General features: G+C 41.5%; 1 protein-coding gene across 3 annotated transcripts; it reads left to right on the top strand.

Annotated features, from left to right (window-relative positions):
• Window positions 1–704: 704 nt before the first annotated feature.
• Window positions 705–25,365, top strand: LOC139382710 (zinc finger and BTB domain-containing protein 44-like). 3 transcript variants are annotated; one of them, XR_011628657.1, is made up of 7 exons: window positions 705–1,112; window positions 2,998–4,049; window positions 4,763–4,847; window positions 9,769–9,920; window positions 20,654–20,954; window positions 21,901–23,156; window positions 23,339–25,365. XR_011628657.1 is itself a non-coding variant. In XM_071126814.1 (6 exons), the coding sequence occupies exons 2-6, from the start codon at window positions 3,014–3,016 to the stop codon at window positions 22,193–22,195; spliced, it is 1,869 nt and encodes a 622-aa protein (XP_070982915.1). In that variant the 5' UTR covers window positions 759–1,112; window positions 2,998–3,013; the 3' UTR covers window positions 22,196–25,365. The 3 variants fall into 3 exon arrangements, 2 of the variants coding, with proteins under 2 accessions (XP_070982915.1, XP_070982916.1); XM_071126814.1 differs by having other exon boundaries at window positions 759–1,112; window positions 21,901–25,365; XM_071126815.1 differs by lacking the exons at window positions 4,763–4,847; window positions 9,769–9,920 and having other exon boundaries at window positions 761–1,112; window positions 21,901–25,365.
• The last annotated feature ends 1,997 nt before the right edge of the window (window positions 25,366–27,362 follow it).

The raw sequence follows: 27,362 nt of genomic DNA on the forward strand, positions 1-27,362 counted from the left end.
AAAGCCAGGAAACAGGGGACTGCGGAGCATATATTGCTACAGCGTGGGCAGTATCAGAGGGAAAAAGATGTCGAGATTTAGTATGAGGGAGAAGGGGCTACAGGAAATTAGTTTAAATAGTATTTTGAGTAGAACGTCATTAGATATAGTCTCAAATATCTTTTAACAGATAAACGGGGCTGGAAGGTAGGATTTAGTTTCTCCGTCTCTGGCCCACACTCCAGTACAGTAGGTGGCGGTCATGCACCATAACGTTGGATGCCAACCGCCGATAAACCCCACCGAAGAAGAAGTGAAGCAGTCTAGACTGGCATGGTTAGAGCACTGGTTTCTCGAGTGCATGGAACAACATTTGGTGAAACCACATGGCTACTGAGGCTTGTGAGAAGAACTGTTTAAAGAAAATGGACACTTGCCTTCTAGGGTGCATCACGTCCTGTGTCTCATTTTTGGTCTATTGATAAATGTTTTACTTGTATTGGTTTCAAACGTGTTCATGAGCGCTACTGAAATGAGGAAAAGTGCATTCTGAACTGAATTTAACCATGCCTTATATATATTAAATGTTGGTAAATTGCCTGTGCTTTGTCGGTACTTCACACTGCCTGCTCAACCTCAACCAAGTTTGAAAATAACCTGCCACTTTTCCACCCTGTGATTACAACAACCATATTTAGCTACATAAATTGCTTTCGAGAGCCGTCAGACATGATCTTTACCAAATCAGATGTTGTCTACTGTAATTGGAGTTGCGCGTTGCATTATGGGACAGGAATAAAGTGCAAAAAGGATTTGCACAGAGAGGCTAGCTAAAATTATCTAAACGAAACGCCAAAACAAATCATTTTGTAAACCTTTAAAAACAATTTGTGCTATCGACAGCTCCAAGTATTAATACAAATCTCAAATGTATCCGTCTTTGGCCAACGAATGCTTCCCAAGGAATTCCAAAGAACGGGCTAAATAGGCAAGGATAACAACCAGACAGTTTGCAAGTTAGGCTGCTGCACGCCCAGCTGTGGTGTGTTTACATCGGCCTCATTTGACTCCACAACCCGAGGCCGATCAAGTCGAACAACAGACGGACTCACACACTGTTCTATCGACTGAAGGTATATTTTGTTGCCTAGTCAGTAACTAGATCGCGGAACACTGCTAGCTAGCTATAAGGTGTGGAAGCTTGGTGTGTATTTGTAGTTTACTTGCCAGTCAAATAAACGTTACATCAGATAACTAGCTAGCTAGCTGGTGGCTTGTACAAGGCTCTGTAATTGTTCATAACCAGCTAACTAGCTATTTTTTTTGTTTTTTACTTTTTACCAAGCTTTCTTTTGTTAGCTAACTAGCTTGTAGTTAGCTAGCCAACTAGCTAGATTGCAACTTGTTGTTGCTTGCGGTATGCAAAGCACTGTTAATGTTTACAAGTGAAAATGCTAGCTAGGTTCAGTTGAGCCTACGCCCCCTTCGTCTGTAAACATAATGCCTGTCCCAATTTTGGAGGAGCTCCATTGGCTATTTGTGTCGAACCTGATTTGATTAGTAAGAACTAACAACTTCATTGCAGCAGCTAACGTAATTTAGTACGCTATTTTCGTCAGTATGATGAGGAAATCCCAATAACGTTAGTGGAGGCTGTTCAAGAAGGGATAACCTTCTAGAAATAATGTTTTATTTCATAATGCAGGCTATTAGGCCTAGTTACTCGTCAAAAGGTTTTTAGCTTGAGACTTTGATTTGTTATGTTTCTACAGTTAATTATCTAGGCCTATTTATGGACCATTCACCTATAAAAACTCAAGGCTAGTTCTTGAAAGTTCAAGCCTGGCAATGCTTGAGTCGGGTTTTGGATTAGGTTAGCCAAAATTTAGAATTAAGAGAATATGATTTTGAAAGGTAGACAACAACCCACACTCCTCCACTGCAGCTAAAATCAATGGCATAAGCCTAATTTGCGCGATGCCTCTATTGGGCCAACAGCCTGGGAGTATTTTCCCTTTTTTTCTTGGTGAGAACGACAAGCTCTCCCAAAGAGAGCCCCTTCTGGAGAGTTTTGTTTGATGGAAAATCTCATGCCTCAGAGCAGCCACATGTCTGAGGGGCAGATGCACTTGTAGTGTGGACTCCACATGAATTTGGATTTCATGATGCATCTGCTTTGATTGTTGTTACATAACTTGCTGTCTACCTCTCTCTTTCACCCTCTCACTGCCCTCTCTCTTTCATAGTAACTTATTGGAAGAAACCAAGCAGGACCTTTTTGGTTAATTTGATAGGCTTTTACACAATTACATCATTTGTTTGAACAATTTGGCTGTATGGTTTCATTGGATTGTAGGATAATGTAAGCACAACTTCAGTTGTCCTCAACCATCAACAATCCAAAAACTTGTAGCAGAAATAAAATGCAGATTGTTTGGTGTTAGGTTAAGTTTGTTTTGAGATTTGTTTATCTCCTTTCTAAACCATTGCAAGAGCTGTAAATACATGGTCTCTGGCTTTGAACATCCACATTTATTTTCTGCTAGTAGCACATTTGTACGTTAGATTTTTGGGAGATTAAATCAATCTGAGTTTCAGTGCGTAAACAAATGTCAAGAGGGATGTTTCTCTTGGCTCTGCACTCCTTTATTGCCATTTGTTTCTGCATTTCTTCTGCCACCCTGTTAAGACCATGTCGTGAGGCCAAATTAAATTCACCCCAGGCAATACAGACTGTTCTCTGTTAACACTTAATTTGTTAAATTGTCATTCTGTGTGGTTACGTAGGCTTAACTGAGCTCCTCTAATCCCATCATCTGACAGAGTAGATTTACTATAGTATGTGGTATTTTCTTTTTTAATACCATGACTGGGTTTATATTTAGGTTGTTTTTGTTTGTTTGCTATAGCCATTGTTTAACATCCATCAAAATAATGAAATACAAACCTTACATTGACTTTATAGCAAAGGCCCAATGTAGGCCAACATTGTAGGCTAATTTTCCATTCTTCCTGTAGGTACACTAAGACAAAGATGGGGGTCAAAACCTTTACCCACAGTTCCCCCACGCACAGTCAAGAGATGCTGGAAAAACTAAACGCCTTGCGCAACGAGGGCCACCTCTGCGACGTCACCATCCGTGTGCAGGACAAGTTGTTTCTGGCGCACAAGGTGGTGCTGGCCTGCTGCAGCGAGTTCTTCCGCTCCAAACTAGTAGGCAGGCCTGATGAAGAGGATAAGTTTGTGTTGGACTTGCACCACGTCACGGTGAGCGGCTTCACCCCTCTGCTGGAGTACGCCTACACCTCCACCCTCTCCATCAGCACGGAGAACATCATCGACGTTTTAGCCGCCGCCAGTTACATGCAGATGTTCGCCGTGGCGAGCACATGCTCAGAATTCATGAAGTCCAGCATCCTCTGGAGTGCTGGGAGCATGGGTCAGGAGAAACCGCAGGAGTCAGCTCTCGGGGAGAGTGCTTCCTCCCACTGCGCCTTGACCTCATTGGACAGCAGCCTGTCACCTGTATCGTCTGACTGCAGCGTGATGGAGAGGAACATCCCTGTGTGTCGCGAGTCGCGCCGCAAACGTAAGAGCTTTATCATGATGTCGCCAGAGAGCCCACTCAAATGCACCTCGCAGATCACCTCGCCGCAGATGCCCAACCCATCGCCCTCCTCCTTTTCGGAGACCACCACCCAGCCAGTGGACTCTTCCCTGGCCTTCCCATGGACCTTCCCGTTCGGTATCGACCGGAGGTTCCACCCAGATAAGCAGCCCAAGCCTCCCGAGAGCCCACGCCGTCTGGACCAGGCAGGGCCCTCGGAGGTGAGCCGCCGGCTGAGTGACTTCCTGGCCTGTGAAAGCTCCATTAAGGCGCCGCTGTCGCTGGCGGGCCCTGAGGAGGACGTGCGTGTGAAGGTGGAGAGGCTGAGTGACGAGGAGGTCCAGGAGACGTCGTCGCAGCCCGTCAGCGCTTCCCAGAGTTCCCTGAGTGACCAGCAGACGGTACCCTGCAGCGAACAGGTCCAGGAGGACCTCCTCATCAGCCCACAGTCCTCCTCCATAGGTATGCCTATTGTTGTGTGTTTTTAGTTAAATGCTTCGTCCCCAAATGAATGGAAGAGCTAGGCCTAACCACATAGTCTGGTGTGCATATCTTTTCCATTCGTTTTGAATTGCGGCATGTAGCTGGGTCTACATAATGGAGGACCTAGGATGTGGACTTCTCTATACAAGTCCACCAACTTTTTTTCCTCTTTACACTTTTTGGGAGTGTAATTTCCCTCAATTTAAAGGGCTAATTTGCAGTTGCTACATACTTTTTGTTTGTTTTAGAAATTCATTATATTTAGCCCTACCCATTGATTCTTGAATATAACTTATAAAGTCCTCATGAACTTTGTTCAACTGTCATACCCAATCAGAACCCAAAATATAATCTTGTTTTACTCAAAGTAACAAAGTAGGCTTAAATATAAACAAACACTGTATAGTCTCAAAACTATAATTTTGATATCATGGATGGTCAACCCTTGGATCGATAGCTCTGTCTATGAATTTGAGTGGCTGCATTTCGCCAGCCCCATTCCTCAACTGTTTTCCCAAACAGTGGTGGGAAGGACACTTTATTGCTTCAACTGCGGATTGCCACTTTAAAGTTATTCATTTTTTGCATTACATCTGTGTATGGGTTTGATCCCGACCCATGTCTTATGGAAATCAGACTGAGAAAGAACTAGTAACTGGGGGAAATTATATTTCATCTTTGTTTTGGCATAGGTTCGATAGATGATGGAGTCACAGAAGGGTTGCCCTCAATGCAAAGTACATCCAATGCTGGAGGTCATGCTGAGGATGATGAAAGGTAACAATATGGTTGGTTGAAGCCTTAGTAGAACGGATGGTACGGAAAAAGTAGGTGGATATATAAAGTTGAAGTCGGAAGTTTACATACACTTAGGTTGGAGTCATTAAAACTCGTTTTTCATCCACTCCACAAATTTCTTGTTAACAAACTATAGTTTTGGCATGTCGGTTAGGACATCTACTTTTTGCATGACACAAGTAATTGTTCCAGCAATTGTTGACAGACAGATTATTTCACTTATAATTCACTGTATCACAATTCCAGGGGGTCAGAAGTGTACATACACTAAGTTGACTGCCTTTTAAACAGCTTGGAAAATTCCATAGAATGATGTCCTGGCTTTAGAATCTTCTGATATGCTAATTGACATCATTTGAGTCAATTGGAGGTGTACCTGTAGATGTATTTCAAGGCCTACCTTCAAACTCCGTGCCTCTTTGCTTGACATCATGGAAAAATCAAAAGAAATCAGCCAAGACCTCAGAAAAAACATTGTAGACCTCCACAAGTCTGGTTCATCCTTGGGAGCAATTTCCAAACCCTTGAAGGTACCACATTCATCTGTACAAACAATAATATGCAAGTATAAACGCCATGGGACCACGCAACCGTCACACAACTCAGGAAGGGGACGCGTTCTGTTCGGTCTCCTAGAAATAAATGTACTTTGGTGCAAAAAGTGCAAATCAATCCCAGAACAACAGCAAAGGACCTTGTGAAGATGCTTGAGGAAACGGGTACAAAAGTATCTATAGCCACAGTAAATCGAGTCCTATATCGAATATCCTGAAAGGCAGCTCAGCAAGGAAGAAGCCACTGCTCCAAAACCACCATTAAAAAAGCCAGACTACGGTTTGCAACTGCACATGGAGACAAAGATTGTACTTTTTGGGGAAATGTCCTCTGGTCTGATGAAACAAAATAGAACTGTTTGGCCATAATGACCATCGTTATGTTTGGAGGAAAAAGGGGGATGCTTGCAAGCCGACGAACACCCTCCCAACCGTGAAGCACAGGGGTGGCAGCATCATGTGGGGGTGCTTTGCTGCAGAAGGGGCTGGTGCTCTTCACGAAATAGATGGCATCATGAGGTAGGAAAAGTTTGTGGATATATTGAAGAAACATCTCAAGACATCAGTTAAATTAAAGTTAGAGCTTGGTCGCAAATGGGTCTTCCAAATGGACAATGACCCCAAGCATAGTTAAAGTTAAACAATTTAAAGGCAATGCTACCAAATACTAATTGAGTGTATGTATACTTCTGACCCACTGGGAATGTGATGAACGAAATTAAAGCTGAAATAAATCACTCAACTATTATTCTGACATTTCACATTCTTAAAATAAAGTGGTGATCCTAACTGACCTAAAACAGGGAATTTGTACTTGGATTAAATGTCAGGAATTGTGAAAAACTGAGTTTAAATGTTTTTGGCTAACGTGTATGTAAACTTCCGACTTCAACTGTATACACAAAACCACTCGTAGGTTTGGACACACCTACTTATTCCAGGGTTTTTCTTTGTTTTGATTTTTTTCTACATTGTAGAATAATAGTGAAGACATCAAAACTATTAAATAACACACATGGAGTCATGAAGTAACCAAAAAAGTGTTAAACAAATCAAAATATATTTTATTTGAGATTCTTCAAAGTACTTACTCTTGGCATTCTCTCAACCAGCTTCATGAGGTAGTCACCTGGAATGCATTTCAATTAACAGGTGTGCCTTGTTAAAAGTACATTTCTAAAATTTGTTTCCTTAATGCATTTGAGCCAATCCATTGTGTTTTGACAAGATAGGAGTGGTATACAGAAGATAGCCCTATTTGGTGAAAGACCAAGTCCATATTGCAAGAACAGCTCAAATAAGCAAAGAGAAATGACAGTCCATCATTACTTTAAGACATGAAGGTCCATCAATACGGAAAATATAAAGAACTTTCAACGTTTCTTCAAGTGCAGTCGCAAAAACCATCAAGCGCTATGATGAAACTGGCTCTCATGAGGACATCCACAGGAAAGGAAGACCCAGAGTTACCTCTGCTGCAGAGGATAAGTTCATTGGAGTTACCAGCCTCAGAAATTGCAGCCCAATAAATGCTTCACAGAGTTCAAGTAACAGACACATCTCAACATCAACTGTTCAGAGGAGACTGCGTGAATTAGGCCTTCCTGATCGAATTGCTGCAAAGAAACCACTACTAAAGGACACCAATAACAGTGGAGACTTGCTTGGGCCAAGAAACTTGAGCAATGGTAGAACAGTGGAAATCTGTCCTTTGGTCTGATGAGTCAAATTTGAGATTTTTGGTTCCAGACTCAGAGTAGGTAAACGGATAATCTCTATATGTGTGGTTCCCACCGTGAGGCATGGAGGAGATGTGGGAGTGCTTTGCTGGTGACACTGTCGGTTTATTTAGAATTTAAGGCACACTTCACCAGCATGGCTGCAGCAATACGCCATCCCATCTGTTTTGCGCTTAGTGGGACTATGACCCAAAACAAACCTCCAGGCTGTGTAAGGGCTATTTTTACCAAGAAGGAGAGTGATGGAATGCTGCATCAGATGACTTGGCCTCCACAATCACCAGACCTCAACCCAATTGAGATGGTTTGGGGTCAGTTGGACCGCAGAGTGAAGGAAAAGCAGCCAACAAGTGCTCAGCATATGTGGGAACTCCTTCAAGACTGTTGGAAAAGCATTCCATGTGAAGCTGGTTGAGAGAATGCCAAGAGTGTGCAAAGCTGATATCAAGGCAAAGGGTGGCTACTTTGAAGAATATAAAATATGTTTTGATTTATTTAACTCTTAAGTAACGTTTTTGGTTACTACATTATTTAATTGTTTTGGTGTCTTTAACTTTTCTACATTGTAGAATAATAGCAAAAAATGTAAACCCTTGAATGAGTATGCTCTTCCAAACTTTTGACTGATACTGTGTGTGTGTATGTATGTATGTATGTATGTGTGTGTGTGTGTATATATAGAGTTGGGCAAAAAAGTATTTAGTCAGCCACCAATTGTGCAAGTCCTCCCACTTAAAAAGATGAGAGGCCTGTAATTTTCGTCATAGGTACACTTCAACTATGACAGACAAAATGAGAAAAAAAATCCAGAAAATCACATTGTAGGATTTTTGATGAATTTATTTGCAAATTATGGTGGAAAATAAGTATTTGGTCAATAAACTTTTGTTATCTCAATACTTTGTTATATACCCGTTGTTGGCAATGACAGAGGTCAAACGTTTTCTGTAGGTCTTCACAAGGTTTTCACACACTGTTGCTGGTATTTTGGCCCATTCCTCCATGCAGCTCTCCTCTAGAGCAGTGATGTTTTGGGGCTGTTGCTGGGCAACACGGACTTTCAACTCCCTCCAAAGATTTTCTATGGGGTTGATCTGGAGACTGGCTAGGCCACTCCAGGACCTTGAAATGCTTATTACGAAGCCACTCCTTCGTTTGCGCGGGCGGTGTGTTTGGGATTATTGTCATGCTGAAAGACCCAGCCACGTTTCATCTTCAATGCCCTTGCTGATGGAAGGAGGTTTTCACTCAAAATCTCACGATACATGGCCCCATTCATTCTTTCCTTTACACGGATCAGTCGTCCGTCCTGGTCCCTTTGCAGAAAAACAGCCCCAAAGCATGATGTTTCCACCCCCATGCTTCACAGTAGGTATGGTGTTCTTTGGATGCAACTCAGCATTATTTGTCCTCCAAACACGACGAGGTGAGTTTTTACCAAAAGGTTATATTTTGGTTTCATCTGACCATATGACATTCTCCCAATCTTCTTCTGGATCATCCAAAAGCTCTCTAGCAAACTTCAGACGGGCCTGGACATGTACTGGCTTAAGCAGGGGGACACGTCTGGCACTGCAGGATTTGAGTCCCTGGCGGCGTAGTGTGTTACTGATGGTATGCTTTGTTACTTTGGTCCCAGCTCTCTGCAGGTCATTCACTAGGTCCCCCCGTGTGGTTCTGGGATTTTTGCTCACCGTTCTTGTGATCATTTTGACCCCACGGGGTGAGATCTTGAGTGGAGCCCCAGATCGAGGGAGATTATCAGTGGTCTTATATGTCTTCCATTTCCTAATAATTGCTCCCACAGTTGATTTCTTCAAACCAAGCTGCTTACCTATTGCAGATTCAGTCATCCCAGCCTGGTGCAGGTCTACACTTTTGTTTCTGGTGTCCTTTGACAGCTCTTTGGTCTTGGCCATAGTGGAGTTTGGAGTGTGACTGTTTGAGGTTGTGGACAGGTCTTTTATACTGATAACAAGTTCAAACAGGTGCCATTAATACAGGTAACGAGTGGAGGACAGAGGAGCCTCTTAAAGAAGAAGTTACAGGTCTGTGAGAGCCAGAAATCTTGCTTGTTTGTAGGTGACCAAATACTTATTTTCCACCATAATTTGCAAATAAATTTATTAAAAATCCTACAATGTGATTTTCTGGATTTTTTTTCTCATTTTGTCAGTCATAGTGTATGATGAAAATTACAGGCCTCATCTTTTTAAGTGGGAGAACTTGCACAATTGGTGGCTGACTAAATACTTTTTTGCCTCTGTGTGGTGTGTGTGTGTGTATATATATATATATATATATATATATATTTTTTTTTTAAATTTTTTTAATTTTTTTTCCATGTAAGTGGAAATATCAAGATCCCCCTTCCCTGGCTTTCAACCCCACTCGTTTGGAAGGTGTCATACCCTTGAGATTTTATTTTGTTAAATCTAATCTTGCATATATGTAATATGTTCCATTTTGCCTTTAAGCTGGTATGGAATCCTTTGGTCTTGATGTGTTTATGATGAAGCTTAACAAAGGTTTTGATCTGGCACCACAGGCTTTACCAAATTTGTGCGTACCTCACTGAAGCACCACATCCTCTTTCTTGATTTTCAGATTAGAAAGCCTCCAGTACCCTTACCACTTGTACATAAGCCCTTCCATCCGCCCTGGCACTAACGGGCCTGACAGACCTTTCCAGTGCCCCACGTGTGGCGTCCGATTCACCCGCATACAGAACTTGAAGCAACATATGCTCATCCACTCTGGTAGGTTTTTCCACACATCCACTATGCAGTTGGCGAAGTCTGTGTAGACTAACTACTGCTCTGCGACCTGTTATGTCCTATCTGTTATGTCATAGGTACCCATCTGGAAAGTAGCTCATGTGACTTGTACCGTATTTACATTGCCCCCTACAGTAGTTCCATGCGTCCTCTATCCACCCGATGATAGGAGCCGGAGATCAATGGTATGAATGGCTATTTAATGGTTTGACTCATGGCACACTGTGGAGAAAGATGAAGGGCATTCCAGGGAACATTGATTTTGGAAACACTTGAGGCTTGGTGTCTCCCGCCTCGGTTGACATCGGAAAAACACACTCATCAAGCGCACACATACCCAAACTCATGTTTGAAGACAGTGGAACATTATAACAGGAAATGTCAACCAAATATCTACACTAATTTCAACTTGACTCTTAACCTTCACAAACAAGCAGTGCTACATTCAATGAGATCAAGTGTTGTTGTTTCAACGTTTCCAGCCCTTTATACAACAAGTTTGATTTTTGGAGTATAATGTCCTATTTAACGTCTTCTCTAAGCTTGAAGCATGAATTTGTCCAAAAGTAATCAGGCTTGCATGTGTACAGTCCCATTTGTGCAGCCATGCACAGTTACAGCATGTGGAAAGTAACTAACTATAGGTTGACTATCTGGTTTAAAATACTTCATGGGGCTCAAGTATTTTTCTTCAGGGTCATTTAAGCTCGATCCATAGTGTTGTATGCAGTTAAAAGTAATGCAGTTCACGTCTGCTTAAATTATCCTTCTCTGGCTCTGCGCAATGTGCTTCATTGTAAATTCTCGTAAACGTATGCCTCAAAAAAGAGCCGTTGATGTATTTTTATATTTCTCATTGAAAAAAGTCAGGCTTAATCTTAGTCGTGGCATGTTTACGAGGGCCATAAATAACTGAGTCAACGGAAGCTCTTTTTGTTGTATTCCATGGCCACTTAGTTCTATGGAAATAATGACTCGTGTGCCAATTTCCCTTCATATTGTTCCCCTGGTCCGTTCGGCACAGAACTGCTTGTTACGACCCGTGTGTGTCAATGAACCATGAGTGACATTGGAGACTGGATGCCTTTGTCACAGAACACAGACAGCTGATGTTCTGAAAGAGCTGCAAAATCTGGATTCCTATAAATCAGCTGGGCTAGACAATCTGGACCCTCTTTCTAAAATTATCTGTCAATTGTTGCAACCCCTATTACTAGCCTGTTCAACCTCTCTTTCGTATCGTCTGAGATCTCCAAAGATTGGAAAGCTTCCGCGGTCATCCCTCCCTCTTCAAAGGGGGAGACACTCTAGACCCAATCTTTTATGGACCTATATCCATCCTGCCCTGCCTTTCAAAAATCTTTGAAAGCCAAGTTCACCTCTCTTGGGTAGGGGGCAGTGTTTTCACGTCTGGATGAAAAGCGTGCCCAATGTAAACTGTATGTTACTCAGGCCCAGAACCTAGGATATGCATATAATTGGTAGATTTGATAGAAAACACTAAAGTTTCTAAAACTGTTAAAATGATGTATGCGAGTATAACATAACTGATATGGCAGGTGAAACCCCTAGGACAAACCATCCCGAAAAAAATAAACAAATTCAGCCTACCACTGTTTTCAATGGCTGTCACTTTGTTTATAAGGCGAAATCCTCCCAGATTGCAGTTCCTAGGGCTTCCACTAGATGTCAACCGTCTTTAGAAAGAGTTTCAGGCTGGTTTTTGGACAAATTAGCCAGAAATTGTAGTTTTTCTAGGTGGCTCCCATTTTGGCTGTAGTGTTTCCAAGCGTGTGGAAGAGGTATGGTATTTTTCTCCTATGGTATTTTTCTCCGGTAAAGACCATAACGATTTTCCGTCTTAAATTTTATAATTTATTTACGTATTCGGGTACCTACGGTTTGATTATAAACGTTGTTTGACTTGTTTGGAAAAGTTTATTAGTAACGTTTGGGATTAATTTTGTATGCATTTTGATGGAGGGAAACATGGTGGATTATTGACTGAAGTGTGCCAGCTAAACTGAGTTTTTATGGATATAAAGGAGGACATTATCGAATAAAATAACCATTTGTGATGTACAGTGCCTTGCGAAAGTATTCGGCCCCCTTGAACTTTGCGACCTTTTGCCACATTTCAGGCTTCAAACATAAAGATATAAAACTGTATTTTTTTGTGAAGAATCAACAACAAGTGGGACACAATCATGAAGTGGAACGACATTTATTGGATATTTCAAACTTTTTTAACAAATCAAAAACTGAAAAATTGGGCGTGCAAAATTATTCAGCCCCTTTACTTTCAGTGCAGCAAACTCTCTCCAGAAGTTCAGTGAGGATCTCTGAATGATCCAATGTTGACCTAAATGACTAATGATGATAAATACAATACAATCCGCTCTGGTCAGATGAAACCAAAATTTAACATTTTGGCAACAATGCAAAACGTTATGTTTGGCATAAAAGCAACACAGCTGAACACACCATCCCCACTGTCAAACATGGTGGTGGCAGCATCATGGTTTGGGCCTGCTTTTCTTCAGCAGGGACAGGGAAGATGGTTAAAATTGATGGGAAGATGGATGGAGCCAAATACAGGACCATTCTGGAAAAAAACCTGATGGAGTCTGCAAAAGACCTGAGACTGGGACGGAGATTTGTCTTCCAACAAGACAATGATCTAAAACATAAAGCAAAATCTACAATGGAATGGTTCAAAAATAAACATATCCAGGTGTTAGAATGGCCAAGTCAAAGTCCAGACCTGAATCCAATCGAGAATCTGTGGAAAGAACTGAAAACTGCTGTTCACAAATGCTCTCCATCCAACCTCACTGAGCTCGAGCTGTTTTGCAAGGAGGAATGGGAAAAAATTTCAGTCTCTCGATGTGCAAAACTGATAGAGACATACCCCAAGCAACTTACAGCTGTAATCGCAGCAAAAGGTGGCGCTACAAAGTATTAACTTAAGGGGGCTGAATAATTTTGCACGCCCAATTTTTCAGTTTTCGATTTGATAAAAAAGTTTGAAATATCCAATAAATATCTTTCCACTTCATGATTGTGTCCCACTTGTTGATTCTTCACAAAAAAATACAGTTTTATATCTTTATGTTTGAAGCCTGAAATGTGGCAAAAGGTCGCAAAGTTCAAGGGGGCCGAATACTTTCGCAAGGCACTGTATCTGGGATCTTTTGGAGTGCCAACAGAAGAAGATCATCAAAGGTAAGGCATTTATTATATTGCTATTTCTGACTTTCGTGGCGCAACTGCCTGGTTGAAATATGTTTTTCATGCTTTTATATGCCGGGCGTTGTCCTCAGATAATCGCAAAGCCTTTTTGAAATCTGACACAGCGGCTGGATTAACAAGAAGTTAAGCTTTATTTTGATGTATTACACTTGTTATTTTATGAAAGTTAAATATTTATAATTCTGTAGTTTGAATTTCGCGCTCTGCAATTTCACCGGATGTTGGCCAGGTGGGACGCTACCTGCCCATAAGAAGTTAACAAACAGATCACCGACCATTTCAAATCCCACCGTTCCTTCACCACTATGCAATCTGGTTTCTGAGCTGGTCATGGGTGCACCTCAGCCACGCTCAAGGTCCTAAACGATATCATAACCGCCATTGATAAAAGACAGTACTATGCAGCCGTCTTCATCGACCTGGCCAAGGCTTGGCCATCACTGCATTCTTATCGGCAGACTCAACAGCCTTGGTTTCTCAAATGACTGCCTCGCCTGTTTCACCAACTTCTTCTCAGATAAAGTTCAGTGTGTCAAATTGGAGGGCCTGTTGTCCGGACCCCTGGCAGTTTCTATGGGTGTACAGGGTTCAATTCTCGGGCCAACTATTTTCTCTGAAAATATATCAATGATGTCGCTCTTGCTGCTGGTGATTCTCTGATCCACCTCTACGCAGACGACACCATTCTGTATACATCTGGCCCTTCTTTGGAAACTGTTAACTTCTTTTGGGCAGGTGGGACGGAATGCAATATTCAAAATACAGAAATACTCATAATAAACATTCATAAAACATACAAGTGTTATACACTGCTCAAAAAAATAAAGGGAACACTTAAACAACACAATGTAATTCCAAGTCAATCACACTTCTGTGAAATCAAACTGTCCACTTAGGAAGCAACACTGACAATACATTTCACATGCTGTTGTGCAAATGGAATAGACAACAGGTGGAAATTATAGGCAATTAGCAAGACACCCCCAATAAAGGAGTGGTTCTGCAGGTGGTGACTACAGGCCACTTCTCAGTTCCTATGCTTCCTGGCTGATGTTTTAGTCACTTTTGAATGCTGGCGGTGCTTTCACTCTAATGGTAGCATGAGACGGAGTCTACAACCCACACAAGTGGCTCAGGTAGTGCAGCTCATCCAGGATGGCACATCAATGCGAGCTGTGGCAAGATGGTTTGCTGTGTCTGTCAGCGTAGTGTCCAGAGCATGGAGGCGCTACCAGGAGACAGGCCAGTACATCAGGAGACGTGTAGGAGGCCGTAGGAGGGCAACAACCCAGCAGCAGGACCGCTACCTCCGCCTTTGTGCAAGGAGGAGCAGTGCCAGAGCCCTGCAAAATGACCTCCGGCAGGCCACAAATGTGCATGTGTCTGCTAAAATGGTCAGAAACAGACTCCATGAGGGTGGTATGAGGACCCGACGTCCGCAGGTGGGGGTTGTGCTTACAGCCCAACACCGTGCAGGACGTTTGGCATTTGCCAGAGAACACCAATGTTGTCCTGTGCTCTTCACAGATGAAAGCAGGTTCACACTGAGCACGTGACAGACGTGACAGAGTCTGGAGACGCCGTGGAGAACGTTCTGCTGCCTGCAACATCGTCCAGCATGACCGGTTTGGCGGTGGGTCAGTCATGGTGTGGGGTGGCATTTCTTTGGGGGGCCGCACAGCCCTCCATGTGCTCGCCAGAGGTAGCCTGACTGCCATTAGGTACCGAGATGAGATCCTCCTACCCCTTGTGAGACCATATGCTGGTGCGGTTGGCCCTGGGTTCCTCCTAATGCAAGACAATGCTAGACCTCATGTGGCTGGAGTGTGTCAGCAGTTCCTGCAAGAGGAAGGCATTGATGCTATGGACTGGCCTGCCCGTTCCCCAGACCTGAATCCAATTGAGCACATCTGGGACATCATGTCTCGCTCCATCCATCAATGCCACGTTGCACCACAGACTGTCCAGGAGTTGGCGGATGCTTTAGTCCAGGTCTGGGAGGAGATCCCTCAGGAGACCATCCGCCACCTCATCAGGAGCATGCCCAGGCCTTGTAGGGAGGTCATACAGGCACGTGGAGGCCACACACACTACTGAGCCTCATTTTGACTTGTTTTAAGGACATTACACCAAAGTTGGATCAGCCTGTTGTGTGGTTTTCCAATTTAATTTTGAGTGTGACTCCAAATCCAGACCTCAATGGGTTGATAAATTAGATTTCCATTGATAATTTTTGTGTGATTTTGTTGTCAGCACATTCAACTATGTAAAGAAAAAAGTATTTAATAAGAATATTTCATTCATTCAAATCTAGGATGTGTTATTTTAGTGTTCCCTTTATTTTTTTGAGCAGTGTACATCAGCTTAAAGATTAACTTCTTGTTAATCCAGCCGCCGTGTCAGATTTCAAAAAGCCTTTACGGCGAAAGCATATCATGCGATAATCTGAGGACAGCGTTCCGCTTACAAAAGCAGACAAACATTTTCCAGCCAAGTAGATTAGTCACGAAAGTCAGAAATGGCGATAAAATTAATCACTTACCTTTTGATCTTCATATGGATGCACTCACAAGACTCCATGTTACACAATAAATGTTAATTTTGTTTGATAAAGTCCCTCTTTTATATCCAAAAAAACTCAGTTTTGTTGGCGCGTTTTGTTCAGTAATCCACTGGCACAAAGGCGGTCACAACAGGCAGACGAATAGATCCAAATAGTACTGGTAAAGTTCGTCGAAACATGTCAATTTTTTAAAATTAATCCTCCGGTTGTCTATTGTCTTTATAATCGATAATATTTCAACCGAACAATAGCGTATTCAATACAAAGGACAAAGAACGAGGGCGCACTCAGAAAATTGTCATTCTTACTAATTTTTCAGAATAAAAGCCTGAAACAATGTCTAAAAACTGTTGACATCTAGTGGAAGCCATAGGAACCGCAATCTAGGTCCTATCCATTTATATGGTGGATAGGCTTTCAATGGAAAACACTCCAAAAACACTCCGCCCGCCCGACTAGCATCACTACTCTGGACGGTTTTGACTTAGAATATGTGGACAACTACAAATACCTAGGTGTCTGGATGGACTGAACTCTCCTTCCAGACTCACATTAAGCATCTCCAATCCAAAATCAAATCACCACAGCGACCTGTGTGCTCTCGTTGGCTGGCCCTCACTTCATATTCGTCGCCCAACCCATTGGATCCAGGTCATCTCTAAGTCTTTGCTAGGTAAAGCCCCACCTTATCTCAGCTCACTGGTCACCATGGCAACACCCACCTGAAGCACACGCTCCAGAAGTTATATTTCACTGGTCATCCCCAAAGCCAACACTTCCTTTGGCTGCCTTTCCTTCAAGTTCTCTGCTGCAAATAACTGGAACAAATTGCAAAAATCACTGAAGCTGGAGACTTATCTCTAACTTTAAGCATCAGCTCTCAGAGCTGTATCTGTACATAGCCAATCTGTAAATAGCACATCCAACTCATCCCCATATTGGTATTTATCTTTTTGTTCTTTTGCACAACAGTATCTAAATCCAATTTATTTATATAGCCCTTCTTACATCAGCTGATATCTCAAATTGCTGTACAGAAACCCAGCCTAAAACCCCAAATAGCAAGAAATGCAGGTGTAGAAGCACAGTGGCTAGGAAAAACTCCCTAGAAAGGCCAAAACCTAGGAAGAAACCTAGAGAGGAACCAGGCTATGAGGGGTGGCCAGTCCTCTTCTGGCTGTGCCGGGTGGAGATTATAACAGAACATGGCCAAGATGTTCAAATGTTCATAAATGACCAGCATGGTCAAATAATAATAATCACAGTAGTTGTCGAGGGTGCAGCAAGTCAGCACCTTAGGAGTAAATGTCAGTTGGCTTTTCATAGCCGATCATTAAGAGTATCCCTACCGCTCCTGCTGTCTCTAGAGAGTTGAAAACAGCAGGTCTGGGAAAGGTAGCACGTCCGGTGAACAGGTCAGGATTCCATAGCCGCAGGCAGAACAGTTAAAACTGGAGCAGCAGCATGGCCAGGTGGACTGGGGACAGCAAGGAGTCATCATGCCAGGTAATCCTGAGGAATGGTCCTAGGGCTCAGGTCCTCCGAGAGAGAGAGAAAGAAAGAGAGAGCATACTTAAATTCACAGAGGACACCGGATAAGACAGGATAAGTACTCCAGATTTAATAAACTGAACCTAGCCCCCCGACACAAACTACTGCAGCATAAATACTGGAGGCTGAGACAGTAGGGGTCAGGAGACAAAGTGGCCCCATCCGATGATACCCCCGGACAGGGCCAAACAGGCAGGATATAACCCCACCCACTTTGCCAAAGCACAGCCCCCACACCACTAGAGGGATATCTTCATCCACCAACTTACCATCCTGAGACAAGGCTGAGTATAGCCCACAAAGATCTCCGCCACGGCACAACGTAAGGGGGGACGCCAACCCAGACAGGAAGATCACGTCAGGGACTCAACCCACTCAAGTGACGCACCCCTCCTAGGGACGGCATGGAAGAGCACCAGTAAGCCAGTGACTCAGCCCCTGTAATAGGGTGAGAGGCAAAGAATCTCAGTGTAGCGAGGGGAACCGGCCTGGCAGAGACAGCAAGGGCGGTTCGTTGCTCCAGAGCCTTTCCGTTCACCTTCACACTCCTGGGCCAGACTACACTCAGTCATATGACCCACTGAAGAGACTTAAAGGTTGAGACCGAGTCTACGTCTCTCACATGGGTAGGCAGACCATTCCATAAAAATGGAGCTCAAAAGGAGAAAGCCCTGCCTCCAGCTGTTTGCTTCGAAATTCTAGGGACAATTAGGAGGCCTGCGTCTTGTGACCGTAGCTTACGTGTAGGTATGTACGGCAGGACCAAAACGGAAAGATAGGTAGGCGCAAGCCCATGTAATGCTTTGTAGGTTAGCAGTAAAACCTTGAAATCAGCCCTTGCCTTAACAGGAAGCCAGTGTAGAGAGGCTAGCACTGGAGTATTATGATGAAATTTGTTGGTTCTAGTCAGGATTCTAGCAGCCGTATTTAGCACTAACTGAAGTTTATTTAGTGCTTTATCCGGGTAGCCGGAAAGTAGAGCATTGCAGTATTCTAACCTAGAAGTAACAAAAGCATGGATACATTTTTCTGCATAATTTTTGGACAGAAAGTTTCTGATTTTTTGCAATGTTACGTAGATGGAAAAAAGCTGTCCTTGAAACAGTCTTGATATGTTCGTCAAAGGAGAGATCAGGGTCCAGAGTAACGGCGAGGTCCTTCACAGATTTATTTGAGACGACGACAACCATCAAGATTAATTGTCAGATTCAACAGAAGATCTCTTTGTTTCTTGGGACCTAGAACAAGCTTCTCTGTTTTGTCCGAGTTTAAAAGTTGAAAGTTTGCAGCTATCCACTTCCTTATGTCTGAAACACAGGCTTCTAGCGAGAGCAATTTTGGGGCTTGTTTCATTGAAATGGACAGAGGTGTGTCATCCGCATAGCAGTGAAAGTTAACATTATGTTTTCGAATGACATCCCCAAGAGGTAAAATATATAGTGAAAACAATAGGAAATTTACAGTTGATTTGTCAGAGGACAAACCATTCACAGAGAAACTGATATCTTTCCGACAGATAAGATCTAAACCAGGCCAGAACTTGTCCGTGTAGACCAATTTGGGTTTCCAATCTCTCCAAAAGAATGTGGTGATCGATGGTATCAAAAGCAGCACTAAGGTCTAGGAGCACGAGGACAGATGCAGAGCCTCCGTCTGATGCCATTAAAATGTAATTTACCACCTTCACAAGTGCAGTCTGTGCTATGTTGTTGTCTAAAACCAGACTGAATAATTTCGTATACATTGTTTGTCTTCAGGAAGGCAGTGAGTTACTGCGCAACAGCTTTTTCTAAAATTTTTGAGAGGAATGGAAGTTACAATATATGCTGATAGTTTTTTTTTTTTTTTTTTTGTTCTTGGTCAAGGTTTGGCTTTTTCAAGAGAGGCTTTATTACTGCCACTTTTAGTGAGTCTGGTACACATCTGGTGGATAGAGAGCCGTTTATTATGTTCAACATAGGAGGGCCAAGCACAGGAAGCAGCTCGTTCAGTAGTTTAGTTGGAATAAGGTCCAGTATGCGGTATGAGGCCATGATTATTTTCATCATTGTGTCTAGTGATATCGTACTAAAACACTTGAGTGACTCTCTTGATCCTAGGTCCTGGCAGAGTTGTGCAGACTCAGCACAACTGAGCTTTGGAAGAATACGCAGATTTAAAGAGGAGTCCGTAATTTGCTTTCTCATGATCATGATCTTTTCCTCAAAGAAGTTCATGAATTCATCACTGCTGAAGTGAAAGCCATCCTCTCTTGTGGAATGCTGCTTTTTAGTTAGCTTTGCGACAGTATCAAAAATAAATTTAGTTTTGTTCTTATTTTCCTCAATTAAGTTGGAAAAATAGGACGATCAAGCAGCAGTAAGGGCTCTTCGATACTGCACGGTACTGTCTTTCCAATTCTGGTCGGAAGACTTCCAGTTTGGTGTGGCGCCATTTACGTTCCAATTTGCTGGAAGCTTGCTTCAGAGCTTGGGTATTTTCTGTATACCAGAGAGCAAGTTTCTTATGACAAATGTTTTTAGGGGTGCAACTGCAACTAGGGTATTGCGCAAGGTTAAATTGAGTTCCTTTAGGTGGTTAACTGGTTTTTGTCCTCTGTCCTTGGGTAGGCAGAGGTAGTCTGGAAGGGCATCAAGGAATCTTTGGGTTGTCTGAGAATTTATAGCACGACTTTTGATGCTCCTTGGTTGGGGTCTGATCAGATTATTTGTTGCGATTGCAAACGTAATAAAATGGTGGCCCGATAGTCCAGGATTATGAGGAAAAACATTAAGATCCACAACATTTATTCCATGGGACAAAACTAGGTCCAGAGTATGACTGTGACAGTGAGTAGGTCCAGAGACATGTTGGACAAAACCCACTGAGTCGATGATGGTTCCGAAAGCCTTTTGGAGTGGGTCTGTGGACTTTTCCATGTGAATATTAAAATCACCAAAAATTAGAATATTATCTGCTATGACTACAAGGTCCGATAGGAACTCAGTGAGGAACGCTGTATATTTCCCAGGAGGCCTGTAAACAGTAGCTATAAAAAGTGATTGAGTAGGCTGTATAGATTTCATGACTAGAAGCTCAAAAGACAAATGTTTTTTTTTTTGTAAATTGAAATTTGCTATCGTAAATGTTAGCAACACCTCCGCCTTTGCGGGATGCACGGGGGATATGGTCACTAGTGTAACCAGGAGATGAGGCCTCATTTAACACAGTAAATTCATCAGGTTTAAGCCATCGTTAACAGTTCTAAAAAAATCTATGTCATAATGCTAAATTCATAGTTAATCTATTGTAGTGATTCTAATGTGCAACAGAAGTAATCTTTCTCTTTTGTTCATCCCTTTCTCAACAGGCATTAAGCCCTTCCAGTGTGATCGCTGTGGGAAAAAGTTCACACGGGCCTACTCCCTGAAGATGCACCGGCTGAAGCACGAAGGTAAACGCTGTTTCCGGTGCCAGATTTGTAGTGCAACATTCACGTCCTTCGGCGAATACAAGCACCACATGAGGGTGTCCCGCCACATAATCCGCAAGCCCCGGATTTACGAGTGCAAAACGTGCGGCGCCATGTTTACCAACTCTGGCAATTTAATTGTACACCTGCGGAGTCTGAACCATGAGGCATCTGAACTAGCAAACTACTTCCAGAGCAGGTGAGGAGTCCCGGGGTGTCGTCCCTTCATTTACTCAGCTTAACGTAACACAGGAAATAAGCAAAAAATACAAATAAATCTCCCATAGTGGCCGTGTTCAGGGAGAAATACTATTTCAAGCTTTTCAGAATTGGTTCATTACACAGGCCCAACTAACTGTTGCACACTAAGCATACTGTAAAATTTACAGTACAACACATCTCAGTCATGCTGAATATGTGGTTCAAAGCAGTATTTGGCCACTTTCCTCTTCCCTATATAGTGGGATATATATATTTAATGTAGAATAGACTATTACATGAGTTACTATTGTGTATTCTGTTGTCCAATTTCTTAATTGAACCATTCCAATGCTGTTATCTTAGTTGCTAGCCTTTGAGAAACATACAGTATCAAATGATGCGTGCTAGGGTCTTTAAATCCTTTCGTCTTGCTTGCAACAATTTGGATACATTACATAACCTTTTTCTGTCAATGCATTTTGCTTTTCCATATAGGAATTTCACTCCGTTTAATGGCTTTCATTCAAATGTATTGCTCATAGAACTTAAAGTACTTCTACATAAAGCAGACATGGACTCATATATTCTAGACTTTTCCACTTCTTAATCAACTCAAGCCCTCACAGGTTTTTTTAGGGCTCAAATGGGCCACTGACTTTTTAAAATGTTATAGTATGTCTATGCCTGAGATCATAACACTGTATGGAAAATTCTTTGGCGATCCAGTTTAATTCTCAAAAAACAGATCACAGGCCTCACACAGCCCTCACATAAAAGATCTGTCACTGTATTATTTTTCAAGAAAATGGGCCGATTTCCATCCGTTTTTCAAATTGCTTTCAAACTTACACCATATTTACTGTGTAGTCTACTTTATATAGGAGGTATAGAGACACTTTTATCAACAGCCTTTTCTCGTCTGTTATGTCTCCACATGGTCCTAGTGATTTCCTCATGCCCGACTACCTGAGCCAAGTGCAGGAGGAGGAGACTCTGGGGCAGTACGAGCTGGTGGAGCACGGCTTCGAAGGCAACAACTCGTCTGTCCAGATGGCGGTCATCTCCCAGGTCTCCTCCACCCAGAATTGCGAGAGCAGCACCTTCCCCCTGGACCCCTTATCCCTGAAGGACGAAAAGGTGTCGGAGGAGCCAAAGACAAACGGCAGTAGCAGCTCCCCGGATGGCTCTGAGGAGGAGACCGCCCATATCAAAGAGCTGGCTTCCATTTCGATTGAGTGACCGTCACCTAATTGTCTCCCCCCCCCCCCCCCCTTCCAATCCAAAGCCTTGACTTTGGAAAGTGCCTGAGATTGCCCTTCTTAACATTCACCTCTAGAATGGGAGGTCTTAACTTTGCTAACAGTGACAAGTAGTTTCTTTCCTTCCTTATTGGATTATTGTTTTTGCATAATGAAGTTCATATGATAGACGCCGTCTTACTTCTTGAGTGCTGTCGCTTTGGGCAAACTTAGTGTTACTAAATATTGTTTGATAATCGAATGCTACATTGGATTTTGTCGTGAACTATGTCAGAGGTGTGTATGCATTCCTTTGTGAGGAGGAGCACAGTACATTTGAAACCTTTTCACACACAAAAAGTTTGAATTTGAAATTGCATCGTAGAGCTCTTTGTCTCTCACTTTCGTTATGAAATGAACTGTAGCTACTACACTTGACTTGTATTGGGTGTTAATGTAGGTGTCTACTGGTGGCTTAGACCCTCAAAGGCATGGCCGCATTTTATTTCATACGCAAAGTCAGTCGTTAAACCGTCAAGAGAGACGCACTGCAGCGTCTGCCCTTTCCGATATCTGGAACAGCTAGGCTAAGTTCAAATGTGAAGTTGAAGTGGAGTAAATTTGTCAGACCTATTTCATTAGTACTTGTCCCTAACATTTCTTGTGTGGTGGAAGTTTATATACTGCACGGTATTTGTAATATGTCAGCTGTGTGACAAAAAAACGAGTCTCACTATAACAACAATTTGTTAAATGTCAAAAACAATTGTCACCACCGTGACGTAGAAGTAATATATCACCACCATAAGTGCCGTATTACTAATATGTCAACTTTGGTGACATAACTACTATACTTTAATGTCACTATTTTGACATATAATGAGACCATGTTGCGTTTGGTGGAGAATGTGTTGGTCAATTTACACTGAATGTTTACTTTGGACATGACATTTCAGAAGCTAGTGTCTTGACTGTGGGTGACATTCTTCAGACTAACGTTGTACTAATCAAGTGGTCAGCACATTAGAATCTGTAGCTGGCTGCCTTGCTTTTACTGTGAGTTGAGTTGTGTAATTCAATGTATATGGAGCCAGGAGAGGTCTTCAATAACATGGCAAACATGACATTGCTTTGTATCATGAAGTGTGATCGATAGGTATTTTATTCTTCATGGTGTTCTAGGTTCACCTTGCAATTTTACAGTTTCAAGTACAGGTTACATTTTCAACAGAAATCTTGCCCTAGCTTGGACAGCTGTTACTGTACATTGCTTGGACACCTGTTACATTGAGCTATCACTAGTCAGTTGCATATCACCATGCCTTTATAATAAGGTGGTGATACTCCATTGATTTAAATGCTACTGGTATTTCATTTTTCATTGTGTTCCATGCCATTAAGTGTAGTCCTTATCAATTCACTTAATCTTGGTAGTCCTGCAAAAAAACGAAAGGACTTTTGCATGCCAATGAAATGCAAATTAGATTAGAAACTTTTAACATTAGTTGGTATTGAATTCTTGACATCTCAACCAGGAATTTCTGGAATTTGACATTAGAGCAGTAGATCCTAAAAATATTACCAGGAAAATAAGAATTTGATGACAATTAACATGTTGAATCTGTTATCTTGGGTTCAGAGAAGTAACAGTTTGTTTTACTATCATAGAATGGGTGCTCAGATTTGTTTTATGATTATGTATCGTGCCATCCAATCAACTGTTCCTAAAAGATGTGGCATTTAGCCTAACTACCCTATGTCTGGGTAACAATAAAGCTCTCCTATTGCACCAAATGTTCCCAATCCCTTTGGGGTTGACGTATCTACCATTTGAAGCTATCGTTGCTGTTGACATTATAAAGTAATGAGCTAATCATGCTTGGTTTCCCCATGCTATTGAAACAGGAAATGTCATTTTCGCTCCGATAGACACTATCATACTGTGCGTTGGAGAAAGTATAGCCTTATATTGGCCCTTGCATAGATTCAACCTGCACAATTTAAAATCTTGAGACATTTTCTTTTTTTCTCACGTTTGAGCATTTTAGCGCTTAAGTAAGCTTGTGTTTTGCCTGTTTGTTTCTGTGTGTATTCATATACCTTTTTAATAAAGAAATGCTGCTGTTTTGTTAACTTAAAGTGCCCAAATATTTTTTGTGAACCTAATGTGTGCAATAAATGGACAAGCTGTTTATATTTTGTCTGAATAATGAAAGAAAAGAATGTACTGTTTTTGTGTTGTGTACTTACAATGTGACAATTTAACCTGAAGAAAAATAAGTGAGAATCCACTCATCTGTGAAAATCGTGAACAAAACTTACATTTTGATATTTAACATTTTTGTATTTTTGCATTTTGCCTAGGATTGTGAAATGCGCGTCCATTTAAAAGTCCTGTGAATCCGAGAACGTGCTTTCTGCTGTTTCCTATTCAATAAGGTCTTCTCGAGGCATTAGACCTCGGCACATATCAGCTTTTTGTTCTTGATTTTACTCCATCAAAAGTTTTTACAGATATTAGCATGTCTTTTCTTTGTTCCCCAGATGTAGCTTCTCTTTTGTGCAATGTTTAAAACATGTATTGATTACATATGCCTTTTTAACGTATACATTATATATACATTACCTGGTTCAAATTGTTTGTTGAAAATATGAAAAAAACAGTAGCTCTTAGTTATACATGATATATTTTTGTGACTTTTTGTATTATGTTTGCCGTTTCATGAATATGCCATCTTTTGGATATTCTCGTTTAAATGTGAATAAAACAAAATGGTTAAGGAGTGTGGGCCTTTTTGTGTTCACTTTGTCTGCAAACACATCTGTATTGTGTGTTTTCTTTATGATGTAGATTAATTTCCAACTTAGTTTGGATAATTGAAAAATATCTATTTGACTTTCATTTAATGGTTTTAAACATCCCCATAATGCAATTCGCATATGGTGCAAGAGCAAAAATGTTTGTGGTTTCATAAGCAAGTATTTACTTAGACAGTGTTGAATGTTTTGAACTTTTCCTGTTCTAAACTGCTGAAACCACTTTCTACTGCTATACAGTTAATGGATGTTCCCAATTCTGATCTGTGTTTTTTCCTAGTTATATTGTGAAGAGGGGTGTTTTGTATAGTACAAAAAAAACTAAATAAATAAAAACTTGCATCGATTCCCACCCCCTTGGCTAAGTTATTTATTTTTGCGGACATGAAAGGACAACGTATCTGGTATACATCACCTACGCAGTCTTCTGACTGGAGCACATGCCTATAAATGATTTTTCTTAGCTATATGCCAAAACGATAAAACCCACCAACCTCAAAAACACAATTTTGAATCATTATGCTTTCACACTTGCCTAATGATGGTGTTTGTTTTTCCTGCTCATAACCCTGTTGACTACTGCCTATTGCTATGAAAAGCACTGTAGGAAACAAATTAAGTTAATCAAATGTACTTGTTCTTGATTATTCTGATTAATTGGCATGTACATTTTTTATTTTTCATGGCATTTATCTATTACATACTTAAAGTCTAAGACAATTCTAAGATGCATTATGTGGTTGGTAAATGAAAGGGTTTTGCATGTGTTGTAAAACAACTACACGCCCCTCATATCCAGACTTCTCCCTACTGTTCTGCCCAAATCTCTGTAATTACTGATGCATGTTTTGATTAAAATGTGGAAAACAACGATACGAAAGATAACCTTCTGTGAAAGTGTGTTTACTTTAAGTAGTGAAAGCCCACAGAGTGATGTCTGGAGCACTAATGGGAGATTTATGATATATGTGAGATGATCCCAACCACCTGCGTATAATTCCGTGTCTCTTTGTTTGTGACTCAGAATTGGTCTTCAAATATAGAGGAATTAGGCCAGCATCAGTGAAGCTTATGTTATCAAAGTCATTAACGTGGATGGATTACCCTATAAACTAGCTCTAAGTATTACAGCTTTTATTACCTTTTAGACTCAAGGAAAGGAAAGCTCTGGATCCTCAGAGATCCAATATAACATTTATCACAAATAATGTCCTTATTAGAAACATATTTATCTTGTAAAAAAAATAATACACAAAATCAGCCTTTCATGAACTAACACTCGCACTTGACTCTTTCTCGCCTTAAAATAAATACATGACTTATTTTTCAAAATACAAACTTGAGCCTAAGTTTTTTCACAAGACCTTCTATGCTGGGTTGAAAGGTGAGACAATAATTTATTAAGAAACCCAGGTTCTTGTAATTGATACCCTTTCTATTGGTTTGACTTTTTCCCCCCTTACTAGCTCTGACTTTGCTGATAGCTACTGTATTGAAGAAAAATGCACTCACTATGATGGGGATATATGGTTGTCTCACCTAGCTATCTTAAGATGAATGCACTAACTGTAAATTGCTCTGGATAAGATGTAAATGTAATGAACTCAGAATAAACAACAGGTTATTTTAAAACGTTCTGAAAAAACGGACCTATGGGTTAATCCACACCCTGTTGTGAACAAAAAGCCCACAGAAGTGTGGGCATATAAAGGTGAATGACTTAGTGAAACCCATAGTATTTTCTCCTGCTGTGGGCCTCATTAAAATGTTACATAAGACTGGGCTGTCACTTTGTTACTTGTAAAGTTTTACTAGAGAGCCAGGAATGTGTTTGCAGATGCATTTATGACTTGTTTACATGCTTGACTTATCTGTAGACATGCAATCCCCGAGGGGATTCGAAGGGATAACAACAAAATGCTTTGCCACGAAAACAACATACAGTGTCGAACACAGCTGCCATGTATCTCCAATCAATTCTGTCTAAACCATCAATTTTACTATGACTTGGATAATTGTATCCGATGCGAACTTAGAGCCTCAGAATCTCTACAGGGATTTCAAGGCTGCATATGAGAATGTTCAGATATTCTTAGCGCTTCATAATAAACTTAATGAACAAACATTTATAATAATTTATATTGGCTTACTCATCAAGTTGTCATTTGAAATACAAGAGAGGCATTTCACGGTTGCACAGCCCCCCCCCCCCCCCCCCCCCCAGTTCAATGATTTGGTGACCACAATGCCAGCTTTATCAAATGTGCTTGGATAGTATAAAGTGGGACCAAGGCGTGATTCCTGATGTGGTCACCCACAAAACCTTCCCTCGGTCCTTTTGATAATCCTGC

This window comes from Oncorhynchus clarkii, chromosome 24, assembly GCF_045791955.1.
Source record: "Oncorhynchus clarkii lewisi isolate Uvic-CL-2024 chromosome 24, UVic_Ocla_1.0, whole genome shotgun sequence".
Lineage (NCBI taxonomy): Eukaryota > Metazoa > Chordata > Actinopteri > Salmoniformes > Salmonidae > Oncorhynchus > Oncorhynchus clarkii.

What these genes read in the sequence shown, in the direction of transcription:
- LOC139382710 (XM_071126814.1), top strand. Translation starts at nt 3,014, where the DNA reads ATGGGGGTCAAAACCTTTACCCACAGTTCCCCCACGCACAGTCAAGAG. An exon ending in ACATATGCTCATCCACTCTG is followed by an intron (nt 9,921 to 20,653) that starts GTAGGTTTTTCC and finishes CTTTCTCAACAG; the next exon opens with GCATTAAGCCCTTCCAGTGT. An exon ending in GCAAACTACTTCCAGAGCAG is followed by an intron (nt 20,955 to 21,900) that starts GTGAGGAGTCCC and finishes ACATGGTCCTAG; the next exon opens with TGATTTCCTCATGCCCGACT.